Source organism: Amblyraja radiata, chromosome 37 (genome assembly GCF_010909765.2).
Source record: "Amblyraja radiata isolate CabotCenter1 chromosome 37, sAmbRad1.1.pri, whole genome shotgun sequence".
In the NCBI taxonomy this organism is placed as follows: domain Eukaryota; kingdom Metazoa; phylum Chordata; class Chondrichthyes; order Rajiformes; family Rajidae; genus Amblyraja; species Amblyraja radiata.
Genome location: NC_045992.1, coordinates 14,114,423 through 14,128,690, shown reverse-complemented (window position 1 = coordinate 14,128,690; position 14,268 = coordinate 14,114,423). Strand labels below are relative to the sequence as shown.

The window sequence follows — 14,268 nt, the reverse complement described above, 5'->3', positions numbered from 1 at the left end:
GCAAGGTTATTATTTCATTGTCAGTATATGCATTGTTGGATTTTTTTGTAGGATTGTGGCATTTTGTTTAAAGCGGTTAATTATTTCACTAGGCATCATTCTCATAAGGTCATAAGTGATAGGAGCAGAATTAGGCCATTTGACCCATCAAGTCCACGTTATTCAATCATGGCTGATCTATCTCCCCCTCGTAACCCCATTTTCCTGCCTTGTCCCCATAACCCCCGACACCTGTACTAATCAAGAATCTATCTATCTCTGCCTTAAAAATATCCATTGACTTGGCCTCCACATCCTTCTGTGGCAAAGAATTCCACAGATTCACCACCCTCTGATTAACGAAATTCCTCCTCATCTCCATCCTAAAGGAATGTCCTTTAATTCTGAGGCTATGGTTGGTGGGGGCGCTGCGATCCGGCAGCCCTGCCAGCAGCGTGTTAGTTTTTCCTACTTTTTTTTTTTTTTGTGTGTCTCAATGTGTGTTTTTAATGTTTCTCTGTGTGTCTTGTGTGGGGGGTGGTGTGGGGGGGTAAGGGGAAAACCGCTTCGGTCGCCTCCTCCACGGAAAGGCGACTTTTTCCATGTCGTCTTCCCCGTGGCCTAACATCGTTGATCGGTGTGGCCTTTCCCGGAGACGGGCCCGGGGCTTCAGCAGCGGGCGCAGCGAGGACTATTTCATCGTGGAGCGGGCGAGCCCTCGCCGGGGGTCGCCGGAGGGGAACGCTTCATTCGCTGGCCTGCGGCAGCCTGAAGCCACGTTCTGCGGAGCTCCAGCTGACGCGGCGTCCGGAGCCTGGGATCCCACATTGGGGACCCCGGAGGAGAAGAGCTCCGACCGCCGGCCTACTTCTAACCGCGGGTGCGGCGGGGACTTACCATCCGGAGCGGGATCCCTTGCCGGGGATCCCTGGAGAGTAGCTCCGACCACTGGCCCTGCTGTCTGCAGTGCTTCTGGCTGCGGTGCGGCGGGGACTTTAGAACTTCGACCGCCGGCCTGCGGCCTACACCATCTTGAAGCCGCGGTCTCCGGTGGGGAGGCACCGATTCAAGACTTACCTGGACTTACCTTGTCTGCACATCTGCACGCCCACAGCGGCGACTGCGGAGGGTTGTGGTCCCGACCACGGGGGGAAATGGAGGAGGACTGACCAAATTTTGTGCCTTCCACTACAGTGATGAATGCTGTGGTGGATGTTTGTGTTAAATTTTTATTGTGTACTGTGTGTTCTTTTTTTATTGTACCGCTGCTGGCAAATTCATTTCACTGCACTTTATGTGCATGTGACGAATAAAACTTGACTTGACTTGATGTCCTCTAGCCCTAGACTGCCACTAGTGGAAACATCCTCTCTATATCCACTCTATCGAAGCCTTTCACTATTTGGTACGTTTCAATTAGGTCCCCGCTGATTCTTCCAGCGAGTACAGGCCCTGTGCTGTAAAACACTCATCATATGTTAACCCACTCATTCCTGGGATCATTCTTGTAAACCTCCTCTGGTCCTTCTCCAGTCAGCACATCCTTCATCAGATATGGTGCCCAAAATTGCTCACTATACTCCAGATGCGGCCTGACCAGCGCCTTATAGAGCCTCAGCATTACATCCCTGTTTTTTGTATTCTAGACCTCTTGAAATAAATGCTAGCTTTACGTTTGCCTTGTCTTTACTCCAGCTGAACCTTCCCAGCACTGAATATTCAGTATCAACTACATGCGTCACCATTATTCCATCACACTTTTTCCACCAGGCTGGTTAGCGAGGTCACAGTAATGTTCTTATCACAGAAATTCAATCTAAATTAAATGAAGGCAATGGGATAACATTCCTTTCCGTGTACAAATTGAGTGCTGTGTTTCTTATACTGTAACAGTGATGCAAAATATTTGAGGAACATGAGGTAAAAATAATGTAGTTTTAATCCAAGTTCTTTCTCTTCTATCATCTTTGTCGTTAAAGTATTCTTTGCTCTGGAGGCATTGCATTAAAGTGTGTTAATAACTGCAAAAAATCGGTTGTTGTTTGATTTTACCTTTCATCATGTTGGTCGATTTTACCAAGTGTTTCCACAAACTCACTGAATTTCATTTCTTCCCGCCTTGACTTTGGTTTGAAATTCTTGAAGTTCGACATTTTCTTTTCATCATAGTACAAAAACTTGTGTGTTTTGGCAACATAAACAGAGAAGACCCCATCTCCAATATTCTCCTGCAAGTATTCCAAGTCCCATTTCAGTGCAGGGTAAACCAAATTGGTATCAGTCAGCACCACTGGCTCCTAAAAATAAACGAAGAAGCAGTATTAACATAAATCTCACCACAAAATGAATGGAATCGGGTAATATTAACCCTCTTCCAAATTCTGCAAAATTACTGCTTAATCATTGCATGGCTAACTGCTCCCCACTTTCTCTCTGTCCCTCATTCAAAGCTTATACTTATACTTTTGCTTTCCAATCACCCTTTCCACAATCCATGGAATTTTAGATGATCATAAATCAATGCAGCCACCTCTTTGGGAATCCGAGGATGCAGTTGATCAGGATCAGAAAACTTGTCAGTATTTAAAGCACTTTATTCATCCAACAATACTTTGATAATGATCATTTTACATTCCCCCTGTTTTGAACCCTATATGTTACTGGTATCTAATGTGAAGATAGGTACAAAGCATTTATTTTAAATAGTGACAATATTAATTTATTGGATTGGTGATCCAGAGGCATGGACTTATAACCCAGAGATGCATGTCAAAGCCCAGGCCAGCAGCTGTGGAATTTGAATTCAGTTAATAAACTGGCATTTAAAACACATTACAAAGTTACTCGATTATTCCAAAAACTAATTTCATTTGCCAATGTCCTTAGGGAGAAAATGCAATGCCCTTACCCTCTGGCCTATAAATCACTGGATCAACGGCAGTGCAGATAATTATTAAATATCGCTCAGAATATCCAAGCAAAGCCCCTCAATGGTATCAATAACAGCTTTGTCAAAACAGAAAAAGGATAAAAACCAGTCAAAGTACTGGGAATGAGACTAGGCACTAAATTTAGAAACAGCAACGTTTCACCAACCGGTCACCTTGCGGGAGTGCTGATTTGTGAGAGTTGTTTTGCAAATCTGTAATTTAGCTACATTCACTCAATCATATCTTACCGTCGAGGTGGCAGATCACAATTACTGATGTGACTTGTCCTATCAGCAGCAAAGACCCAGCAGAGGTGGTGGTGCAGTATTTTATAGGCAGAGGAAGTAAGGGGATTTCTCCAAGTTAACACCAGACCCCATTAAGCCTCATGACACCAGCTCAGATACCAATACATCTCCTGATGGTCACTCACCACCCCTGTCCTAATTGATAAGTCAGCACTCCTCTGTGTTGCATATAACTTGGTAGAAGCACTGAAAATAGCTGGGACACAGAAAATCTTTCTGTTTGGGGGGCTTCAATGTCCATCACCAAGTGTGCTTCTCCAGCACCACCACTAATTGAACCTGCCTTGAAGAATGTAATTGCCAGGAAGTTAGCAAACCAATGCAAGCGATACATCTACCAGACCTTGTTCAACCCAAGTATTGCAGATGCATCTGTGCACTACAGCATTGGGAAGAGTGACCATCATATGATCCTAGTAGATCCAGAAGTCCCATGCTCACACCAAGGACATCATTGTGTTATGTGGCACAAACATCATGCCAAATAGAATAGATCTTGCAACTCAAACCCGTCTCCATGAGACACTGTGGACCATAACCAACAGCAGAAACTTTTTGTGGTGGACAGCTGATCAGCTAATGGAAAGAAAGCAAGAACATCCACATTGCTTAAATATTGAAGGCAGACCTGAAATATTTGGAACCATCCTCAATCAGAAGTGCAGAGATAATGGTTATGCAGTCTGCTACCCCACCTTCACAGAAGCTAGTCTTCAGCCAACTTGACTTACTCCAAGTAATAGTAAGGAACTCAAAGCAGCAAATGTTATGATACCAGGTAACATTCCATGTTGCAATCTGGAACTAATTGTATATTTGTGTAGTTTCAAACAGGCATCAACTAGGCAATGTAAAAAGTTGTTTATTTATTTCCCATTCACAGAAGTCAATCAACTTCTATACTCAAAGTAATTGTAGGCATTGTTGGTTGTGCTATCAAGCAAATTCACCGATAATCTGTGCACTGATGCTCAGTTTAGGTTTTCCCAGGCCCACTCGGCACAAGACCTCATCCAATCTATTGCCTGAGTAAGAACAAAGCACCGATTCACACAAACAGTAACGGCGGTTGTTGGAGTCCATCATCCCAGCCCCAAATTATCAGTGGCGTAATTTTTCAGGATAGTTTCCTACGCTCAAACATCTTCAGCAGCTTCATATCAGTAACCTCACAGCAAAGTGGGAATTCTTGCTGATGAAAGTTCAATTTCATTTGCAACTCACTGGAAAATGAAGCATGCAGCAAGAACTGGACAATATTTTGATCATGAAAAGTGCCAGGCAATGACCATCTTCTACTTGACATTCAGTGGCATTTCTATTGCCATGCCTCTCACCATCAGCAGAGATTACCTTTAATATAATTGTGTCGTTATTAAGGGTCTAAATCCTGGACTCCATCCCCATCAGCATCCTTGAAGTACCTTTGAAAGGACTGCCCAAATTCAAGAAGGTATCTCAGCAGGATCTTAGGTGAGCCACAGGTACCAATGAAAATCTTGCTTGCATTTGCATCACGGGCACATACTCAGGCAACACACAAAAAATGTGCACAAATTGCATGAAAGTTCTACAAAACAGTAGAAACAGATTCTGCAAAAAACAATTCCAAAATAAATCATGGTAGTGCAAGAGGTGTTCGTGGTGTTCCATTGGATTAATTTGAGGAGAAATAGCTGTTCCTGAAACTGGTAGTGATGGTCTTCTAGCTTCTGTACCTTCAGTCTGATGGTGGCAGCGAGATGAGGGCATGCTCCAGATGGTGAGGATCTTTGATGATAGATGCCGTCTTCCTAAGGCAGTGCCTCATGTAGATACTTTCAATGGTGGGAGGTCCTGTGCCCATGATGGACTGGGCCGAGTCCACCATTCTCTGCAGCCTCTTTCAAAGTCAAAGTCAAAGTATCCTTTATTGTCATTCAGACTGTTCAGTCTGAACGAAATTATGAACCATGCAGTCATAACATAGAATAAAATAACAAAACACACAATGAACACAGATTTAATATCCACCACAGTGAGTCTACCAGGCACCTCCTCACTGTGATGGAGGGCAAAAGTCTTAAAGTCCTTGTCTCTTCCTTCCTTGTTCTCCCTCTGTGTTGAGGCGATCCAGGCTTCCGATGTTGGAACCCGCCGGGTGATGGCAAGTCCCGCAGCCGAATCCGAACGGGCCGGTTCAAACTCCGCGGCCCGAGGATATTTGTGTGTTGGAAGTACTTCATACTTGTGTGTTGGAATTGCCGTACCAGGCCATGATGCAAGCAGTCAGGAAACTTTCTACTGTGCATCTATGGAAGTTGGTTAGAGTAGTCGCTGACATGTCAAATCTCTTTAAACTTCCAAAAAAAGGCGCTGGCATGCCTTCCTCATGATTGCATCTATGTGCTGAGCCCAGAACAGCTCATGCAAGATGTTGACACCCAGAAATATGAAGCTGCTAATCTTCTCCACCACCAAAACCCACCTATGAAAATAAGCAGTTGTGTTCAAAAAGGAACTGCAGATGCTGGAAGATCGAAGGTACACAAAATTGCTGGAGAAACTCAGCGGGTGCAGCAGCATCTATGGAGTGAAGGAAATAGGCGACGTTTCGGGCCGAAACCCTTCTTATTGAAAATAAGCATGTTGTCTTCGGAATTCCCCTTTCTGGGAGTCAACAATTAGTTCCTTGGTCTTGTCAATGTTATTGCAGCACCATTCAAACATGTGTTCTTTCTCTCTCCTGTATGCTGACTCATCACCGTCTGTGGTTTTTGCCAACAACAGTGTTGTGGTCGGCAAATTTACAGATGGCATTAGAACTGCGCTTAGCCACACAGTAATGGGCGTAAGAGGAGAAGAGCAGGGGACTAGGCATGTTTAGGAAGGAACTGCAGATGCTCCTTTAAACCGGAGATAGACTCAAAATGCTGGAGTAACTCAGCAGGACGGGCAGCATCTCTAGAGAGAAGGAATGGGTGCCATTTTGGGTCGAGACCCTTCTTCAGACCTAACTAGGCATTTTGCCTGAAAGTGCTCCTGAGTTAATAATCAGCAAGTCTAGTACAACAATTAAGATGTCCAGCATTCTAAATTTCCCAATTAGTTTTAATTGCAATTAACACAATTGAAATACAAAATATAAAAAATATAGTAGCAAAAATATAGTCCAGAACCAGGGGCCACAGTCTTAGAATAAAGGGGAGGTCATTTAAGACTGAGGTGAGAAAAAACTTTTTCACCCAGAGAGTTGTGGATTTATGGAATTCCATGCCACAGAGGGCAGTGGAGGCCAAGTCACTGGATGGATTTAAGAGAGAGTTAGATAGAGCTCTAGGGGCTAGTGGAGTCAAGGGATATGGGGAGAAGGCAGGCGCGGGTTATTGATAGGGGACGATCAGCCATGATCACAATGAATGGCGGTGCTGGCTCGAAGGGCCGAATGGCCTCCTCCTGCACCTATTTTCTATGTTTCTATGTAAAACGTTAATTGTACGTCAGATTTCAGACGAAAATTCATTGTCGTGCAGTGACTATGATTATGGAATACTCATCAAACACTGCGATCGAAGAAAATGCACTTGCAGCGCATTCAATTGCGTGCAGTGGCGTTAGGTTTCACTCGCGGTTGGCACTCGCTCCTCTTGCCTTCACTGAGAGCTGCGAGGGCCGCTAGGTGGCGCACGGTCTTCCCCTGTAATTGCGACCAGGCAAAGCCTACGTGACTCGGGTAGCGTACACAGGGACACGGGGGAGGAGGAACGATGTGGCTAAAACAACACACACACCGCGAACAGGAGAGGGGGGCAGGGAGAGCAGAAAGAGGCAGCCCAGTGCACCGCCACTCCTCACCCATAACATAACCCAACAGTTCATCCAAATACCCTCGGTACAGAGATGTCCTCAATGCGGCAACGTGCAGCGTTGTCAATGACATGATAGACATTGTGTGTGCACGGTACTCGCATTGCAGCGAACTGCTTTCACCTTTTGCACCAAACCATAATTATATCTGAGAGGCAACCCGAATTCAGACCTGTGGTGGAATGAAACTCACCGAGTTTTATTTCAATTTGCACCAAGGTCAGACTCACGAGTTTGACGTCTGTGAAAATGTACATGCAAAATGTATCAGTAACACTCCTATCCCAGTTCAGTTCCGTACTGAATGTAAGCACATTAATTTCCTTACTGAGTGTAAGCACATTCAGTTCCTTACTGAATGCAAGCACATAAGGATGGCAAGCACATGCAAGCACTTCAGTGGAAAACAACGACTGGACACCCGAATACTGTTTAAGAAGAAACTGCAGATGCTGGAAAATCGAAGGTACACAAAAATGCTGGAGAAACTCAGCGGGTGCAGCAGCATCTATAGATGCTGCTGCACCCGCTGAGTTTATCCAGCACTTTTGTGTACCTGAATACTGTTATTTCCTTCCACAGTCAGAAGCCACCTGGTGCGCCGCGTTCCGCCAGAAGTTTGTTTTTCTTACTGGAGATTGCAGCATCTGCAGTCTCTCATTCCCCCACTCGCAACTCAGTGCATCCCGTTCATTATTATCGAGGAGTGACTTGCCGCTATTACATCAGGAAAAACCCCATTTCGCCGCAGCAAGGGATTGTGAACTCAGCTTCCACAATAGATAAATTGCTTGGCTCCTCTCTCCTTAGATAGTACTACAAACTTCAAAATGTAATCATCATTCCCATTGCGTCATTATTGCTGTGCCTTGGTCAATGCACTCTCTTCCTCCACATCTTCTCTTCTTTCCTCCTTTAAGATCCAGTCTTACTCTGACTCTTAGCATTTTTATAAACCCCCCAGACATGCTGCCTTAAAAGGGTCTCGACCCGGAACGTCACCCATTCCTTCTCTCCAGAGATGTTGCCTGTCCCGTTGAGTTACTCCAGCATTCTGTGACTATAGGACAGTACAGCACAGGGCCAGGCTCTTCGGCCCACAATGTTTGAGCTGAACATGATGCCACATTAAGCTGATCTCATCTGCCTACAGAACAGAAGCCATCAACCATGTTGGCCAAGCTCGGCCACACCCCAATAGCTCACAAAGGCCTGGATTTGTCAAAACCAGGAGGCAGAATTGCTTAAAAAGGCAATGCATTTTCAAAAACATTAAAAACAAAACAGGAAATACTGAAAATACTCATCTTATGAATGGGCATTGGCCTGTTAACTCTGAAGATAGACATAAAATGCTGGAGTAACAGTCGCATCTCTGGAGAGAAGGAATGGGTGACGTTCCAGGTCGAGACCCTTTTAAGACAGCATCTCTGGGGGGTTTCACAAAAAAGCTAAGAGTAAGAATAAGACTAGGTCTTAAAGGAGGAAAGAAGAGAAGATGTGGAGGATTGGTAATATTTCGGGTCGAGACCCTTCTTCAGACTGTTAACTCTGTTCCTTTCCCCACAGATGCTGTCTGACCTGCTGACACTTGCCAGCATCCCACGTTTATGACTTGAGCAATATTTTGCCTTTGAATAAAACCTTTCCCCTTCGGTGCAAAGGAGTAGGTGACATTTCGGGTCGAGACCCTTCTTCAGAAGGGGGGGGGGGTCTCGACCCCAAAACGTCACCATTCCCTTTCTCCAGAGATGCTGTCTGACCGGCTAAGTTACTCCAGCTTTTTGTGTCTATTTACAGTTGTTTGTGAAACTTTATTGGGCAATTTTGATATCCAGACTTCTCAGATTACAAATGTAACTGCGCAGCACGTCATTTACCTGGCTGTAGGTGTGTGGGACATCCTGCGGTGTAGACGATTATACAAATACAATGTTATTTTCCCTTAGTGAATCTATTCATATGGTTATGGTTTAGTTTGTTTGTGCATTAATGTGCACGCTGCCGCATGAAAGGACCTTCTGCAAAAGGAAATCGAGTTGGCAACCACCCAGCATCATGACACACACGTAGCTGCCCTATAGAACCATGCCACTACCACTTCAATCCAAGCCGAAGTTACCAGAAAGCTACGACATACTCAAAATAAACTGCACCCATGTTAATAATTAACACATCTCGGGCACTAAATGTACTTCTTTAGGCAGCCCCTCAAGATCAGGGCTGATCTGCACCCTCTCCAATATTGCATATTGAGCGACAAGCCCACAAGGCTGATGAGGTGAATGTGGGATCTGCACACACTGTCACAGTCGGAGCTTACTGAGGTGGGTGTGTGGGTAACAGTGCTTCACTCCTTCCACCATTTTCACTGGGATTCCAAGTGCTCCGAAGGATACTTAAGTTCTTAGCTCATCCTGAACACTCCTTGGTGGCACAGTTGTACAGTTGATGCCTTACAGTGACAGAGACCCGGGTTCGATCCTGCTATGGGTACAGTCCGTACCTAGTTTGTATGATCTACCTGTGTGGGTTTTCCCCGGGTGCTCCGGTTTCCTCCCACATTGCAAAGACGTACAGGCTTGCAGGTTAATTGGCTTTGGTCAAAATTGTAAATTGTCCCTAGTGTGTAGGATAATGTTAGTGTATGGGGATCGCTGGTTGAGCTCGGTGGGCTGAAGACCCTATTTCTGCATTGTATCTCTAAACTAAACTCCTCTACTTTGTACGGCCATGGGCAAGTGATTCAGTCTGTAGGCAGCAAATATTACAAACTAAGGTTGGCTATGCAAATGGAATAAAAAGATGCCCTCCTGATGGTGGAATCACTTTGGCTGTGAGGTGAGCCATTCACCATAAAACATGACCTGCTTTATTGGATTCATGCAGCATATTCACTTGAACCTCTAATCAATGTGACCCTCAGAATGTAGATAGTGGGCAATTTGGCAATAGTTCTAGCAAATATCAAGGGTTAGAGATAGTCACTGCTTGACTCTTATCTGGTGTAAATGTTGCTTGTCACATCAGCCCATGCCTGAATGCTCTCTAGAGTTTATGTCACGAAGGGACACAGAGTTAGTGGGTGTATGGAATGAACTGCCAGAGGAGGTAATTGAGACAGGGTCTATTGCAACTTTTAAGAAAGAAATAGACAGGTACCATGAATAGGACAGGTTTTGAGGGATATGGGCCAAACACAGGCAGCTGCAACTAGTGTAGATGGGACATGTTGGTTGGTGTGGGCAAGCAGCGCTGAAGGGCCTGTTTCTACCAAAGATAAACACAAAATGCTGGAGTAACTCAGTGGGACATGAGGCATCTCTGGAGAGGAATATGTCACGTTTTGGGCCGAGACCCATCTTCAGACTGTATGACTCAGACTCTATAAGTCGTCTACCATTTCAGTAGTTGAAGAAATGTGAATGGAATTGCATATCGCATAATTGTCAATACATAACACTTCTGTGACCATACAACACAAGGTCACTCACAAAGCAGTTGAGATGCCTCAATGATTAACCAATCTATTTTTTTGTGAGCATTGACTCAAGCCATTCAACTGGTTCCCTTCTGTTGCCCACGGAATTCAGTCTCATTTCACTTACAGTCAAGTGCTGTCTCCCTATCAGGGGAACCATTCTCTGATTATTATCAAGTCTGCAGAATATCAATCTTAGAACAAATAAATGTCATTACGATAGCAACCTTAAGGTTGTAAAAAAAAACTGGCTTGGAGAACCAGATAAACAAACTCCACATCATGAGATGCATAATGGGATGACAAAAAGCTTTGTCAATATAAAGGGTTTTTTAAAAATCTTAAAAAGAGGAATAGGAGATACAAGGAGGGAAGCGGATTAAAAGTTTAGAGTTTGGTTTAGAGATATAGCATGGAAACAGACTGTTCAGCTCATCAAGCTCACAACGACCATCGATCACCCATGTGCTAGTTCTATGTTAGTCAAAAGTGCTGGAGAAACTCAGCGGGTGCAGCAGCATCTATGGAGCGAAGGAAATAGGCAAAGTTTCGGGCCAAAACCCTTCTTCAGACTGATGTAGGTTGGGGGCGGGGGAGGGGGGGGGGGTGAGGAGATGAAAGGAAGAGGAGGAGGAGCCAGAGGGCTAAGGGAGAGCTGAGAAGGGGAGGAGACAGCAAGGGCTACCGGAAATTGGAGGTCAATGTTTATGCCGCTAGGGTGCAAACTGCTCAAGCGGAATATGAGGTGCTGCTCCTCCAATATTAGTTCTATGTTATCCCACTCTCTAACCCTACACACTGAAGGCAATTTACAGAAGCCATTTAACCCACAAACCCACACATCTTTGGAAAATGTAAGGAGCACCTGGAGAAAACGTAAACAGTCACAGGGAGAACGTACAAACTCCACGCAGGCAAGCGCTCTTTGTCAAGATCGAACCCAGGTCTCTGATGCTGTGAAACTCTACTGCTGTGCCATTGTGCTGCCCTAGAGTTGGGAATGACTTTGGGTGAAATGGTAAAAGTGTGACTACAATGAGAGGACAGGAGGGAATGGGGAAATGCCCGAGTACCAGAGGAACAGATTTCTGGTCAGGTTGGCAGCAGAGACAGAGGCAAGCAAAATGTAGAAACAAGGAACTGCTGATGCTGGTTTACAAAATAAGCCACAAAGTGCTGGAGTAACTCAGTGGGAAAGGCAGAATCTCAGGAGAATATGGATTGCTGACATTTCGGGTCTCCTATCATGTCTCCTATCCATGCTCTCGAGAAATGCTGCCTGAACCACTGAGTTACTCCAATACTTTGTATCTTCAGTGACAGGTGAGGCTGCCGAATACGTTTAGCTTTCCAATGGAGAGGATACAAGGCCAGATTCTCAGCCCAGATAAGCCCAAGATAGCTCAGCCAAGTGATAGAAATAGACCCAAGAACATTGGTATAATTTTGATGATGGGTAAAAATGGTAGGTTTGCTCTTCCTAATGATCAATTGAACAAATAAATGGCCCGCTCAGATGCAAGGCATGCATTTTGAAAACAAAGAGACAAAGGAATGGTCAGGTTTGGCTGTGGAGGAATCAGAACAGGCAATGGCAGGGATAAACTTAATGGCCCTGCGTCCTTTTTTGGCAAAAAAAACAAGTACTTTCCAAGATGACGAATTATATGGAGAGTGTAGGACCAGTTTATATAATAAACTAGACTAAGTGGGACCCGTTGGGTCCCAGCATCACACAGGAGGGCTGGTCATCCAACGCAATATTCCACCTCTCCACCAATTCTAATATTGGTGGCCAGTTGGGGGGGGGGCTTTCTGGAGCGCTAGTATGGGTGTTGTGGGCTGAAGAGACAGGTTTCCAGAGGGCTAGTATGCAAATTGTGCGCCAAATGGATTCTTGGGCTGGCGTCTCAGTCAATCAAGCCTGTTGTGCTGGCAACTCACTCACTCACGGCTGGTGGGCTGGTAGTTGACTCACGGCTAATCCTTGAAATTCTATTTCAAGCAGGGTATAAGGCCACCAAATTCAAGTGCAGTTTCATACCATTTGAAGCAGCGTGTAAAGCCATTAAAGACAGCGAGTCGTGACCTCTCCCTCCTCCATCTTGCAGAAACTGAGCCACACCCACATTTCTGGGTTTTATAACCCCTCCCCCCCCCCACCGGAAAAGGTGTGGCTTTCATGGAGTGATTGACAGGAGAGAGATTCTCAACATTTAAAAAAAAAAACTAATAACACTTTTATTTTTCATTGATGGGAAGAATTCTCTGCACCTGCTCAGTGGAGGGGGACTGAGTAAGATGGTCAAAAATCACAGCCGTAAGTGGTAGCGTTTTATCTAAAATCAATATACAGTGCAAACAGGAAGTGCATTTACAGTAGTGCCTTTCAACTTCAAGCCAATGCACCCAAGCCACCATTGCAGTAAGTAATGCCTTTTAACTTCAAGCCATTGCATCCAAGCCACCATTTGCAGTAAGTAATGCCTTTTAACTTCAAGCCAATGCATCCAAGCCACCATTTGCAGTAAGTAATGCCTTTTAACTTCAAGCCATTGCATCCAAGCCACCATTTGCAGTAAGTAATGCCTTTCAACTTCAAACCACACCCAAGTCACCATTAGCAGTAAGAGATACCTTTCAACTTCAAGTCAAAGCTCCCAAGCCAACATTTGCAGTAAGTAGTGCCTTTCAACTTCATGCCACCATTTGCAGTGCCTTTCAACTTAATGCCAAAGCACCCAAGCTACAATTTGCAGTAAGTAGTGCCTTTCAACTTAATGCCAAAGCACCCAAGCCATCATTTGCAGTAAGTGGTGCCTTTCAACTTCAAGCCACACCCAAGCCATCATTTGCAGTAAGTGGTGTCTTTCAACTTCAAGCCACACCCATGCCATCATTTGCAGTAAGTGGTGTCTTTCAACTTCAAGCCAAAGCAACCAAGCCACCATTTGCAGTAATAGTGTCTTTCAACTTCAAACCAAAGCTCCCAAGCCACCATTTGCAGTAAGTAGTGCCTTTCAACTTCATGCCACCATTTGCAGTAATGCCTTTCAACTTCAAGCCAATGCACCCACGCCCCCCATTTGCAGGAAGTAGTGCCTTTCAACTTCAAGTCAAAGCTCCCAAGCCACCATTTGCAGTAATAGTGCCTTTCAACTTCAAGCCAAAGCAACCAATCCACCATTTGCAGTAAGTAGTGCCTTTCAACTGCAAGCCAAAGCAACCAATCCACCATTTGCAGTAAGTAGTGCCTTTCAACTTCATGCCACCATTTGCAGTAAGTGGTGTCTTTCAACTTCAAGCCACACCCAAGCCACTATTTGCAGTAAGTAGTGCCTTTCAACTTCAAGCCAAAGCAACCAAGCCACCATTTGCAGTGATAGTGCCTTTCAACTTCAAGCCAAAGCAACCAATCCATCATTTGCAGTAAGTAGTGCCTTTCAACTGCAAGCCAAAGCAACCAATCCACCATTTGCAGTAAGTAGTGCCTTTCAACTTCATGCCACCATTTGCCGTAACTGGTGTCTTTCAACTTCAAGCTACCATTTGCAGTAAGTAGTGCCTTTCAACTTCAAGCCAAAGCAACCAAGCCACCATTTGCAGTAAATAGTGCCTTTCAACTTCATGCCACCATTTGCAGTAAGTAGTGCCTTTCAATTTCAAGACACACCCAAGCTTTAGAAGCAATAGAGACACTTTTTGCAAGCTTTAGAACCAATAG

The 14,268-nt window shown here is 44.8% G+C and overlaps 1 protein-coding gene across 2 annotated transcripts in view; it reads right to left on the bottom strand.

Moving 5' to 3' along the window:
• hif1an (hypoxia inducible factor 1 subunit alpha inhibitor) overlaps positions 1 to 14,268 on the bottom strand; it is a 50,227-nt gene that overhangs the window by 22,842 nt on the left and 13,117 nt on the right. For both annotated transcript variants that reach the window (XM_033012943.1, XM_033012944.1), the window contains exon 2: positions 2,032 to 2,276. In XM_033012943.1, coding sequence (XP_032868834.1) covers positions 2,032 to 2,276 — 245 coding nt within the window. The remainder of the gene's footprint in view (positions 1 to 2,031; positions 2,277 to 14,268) is intronic.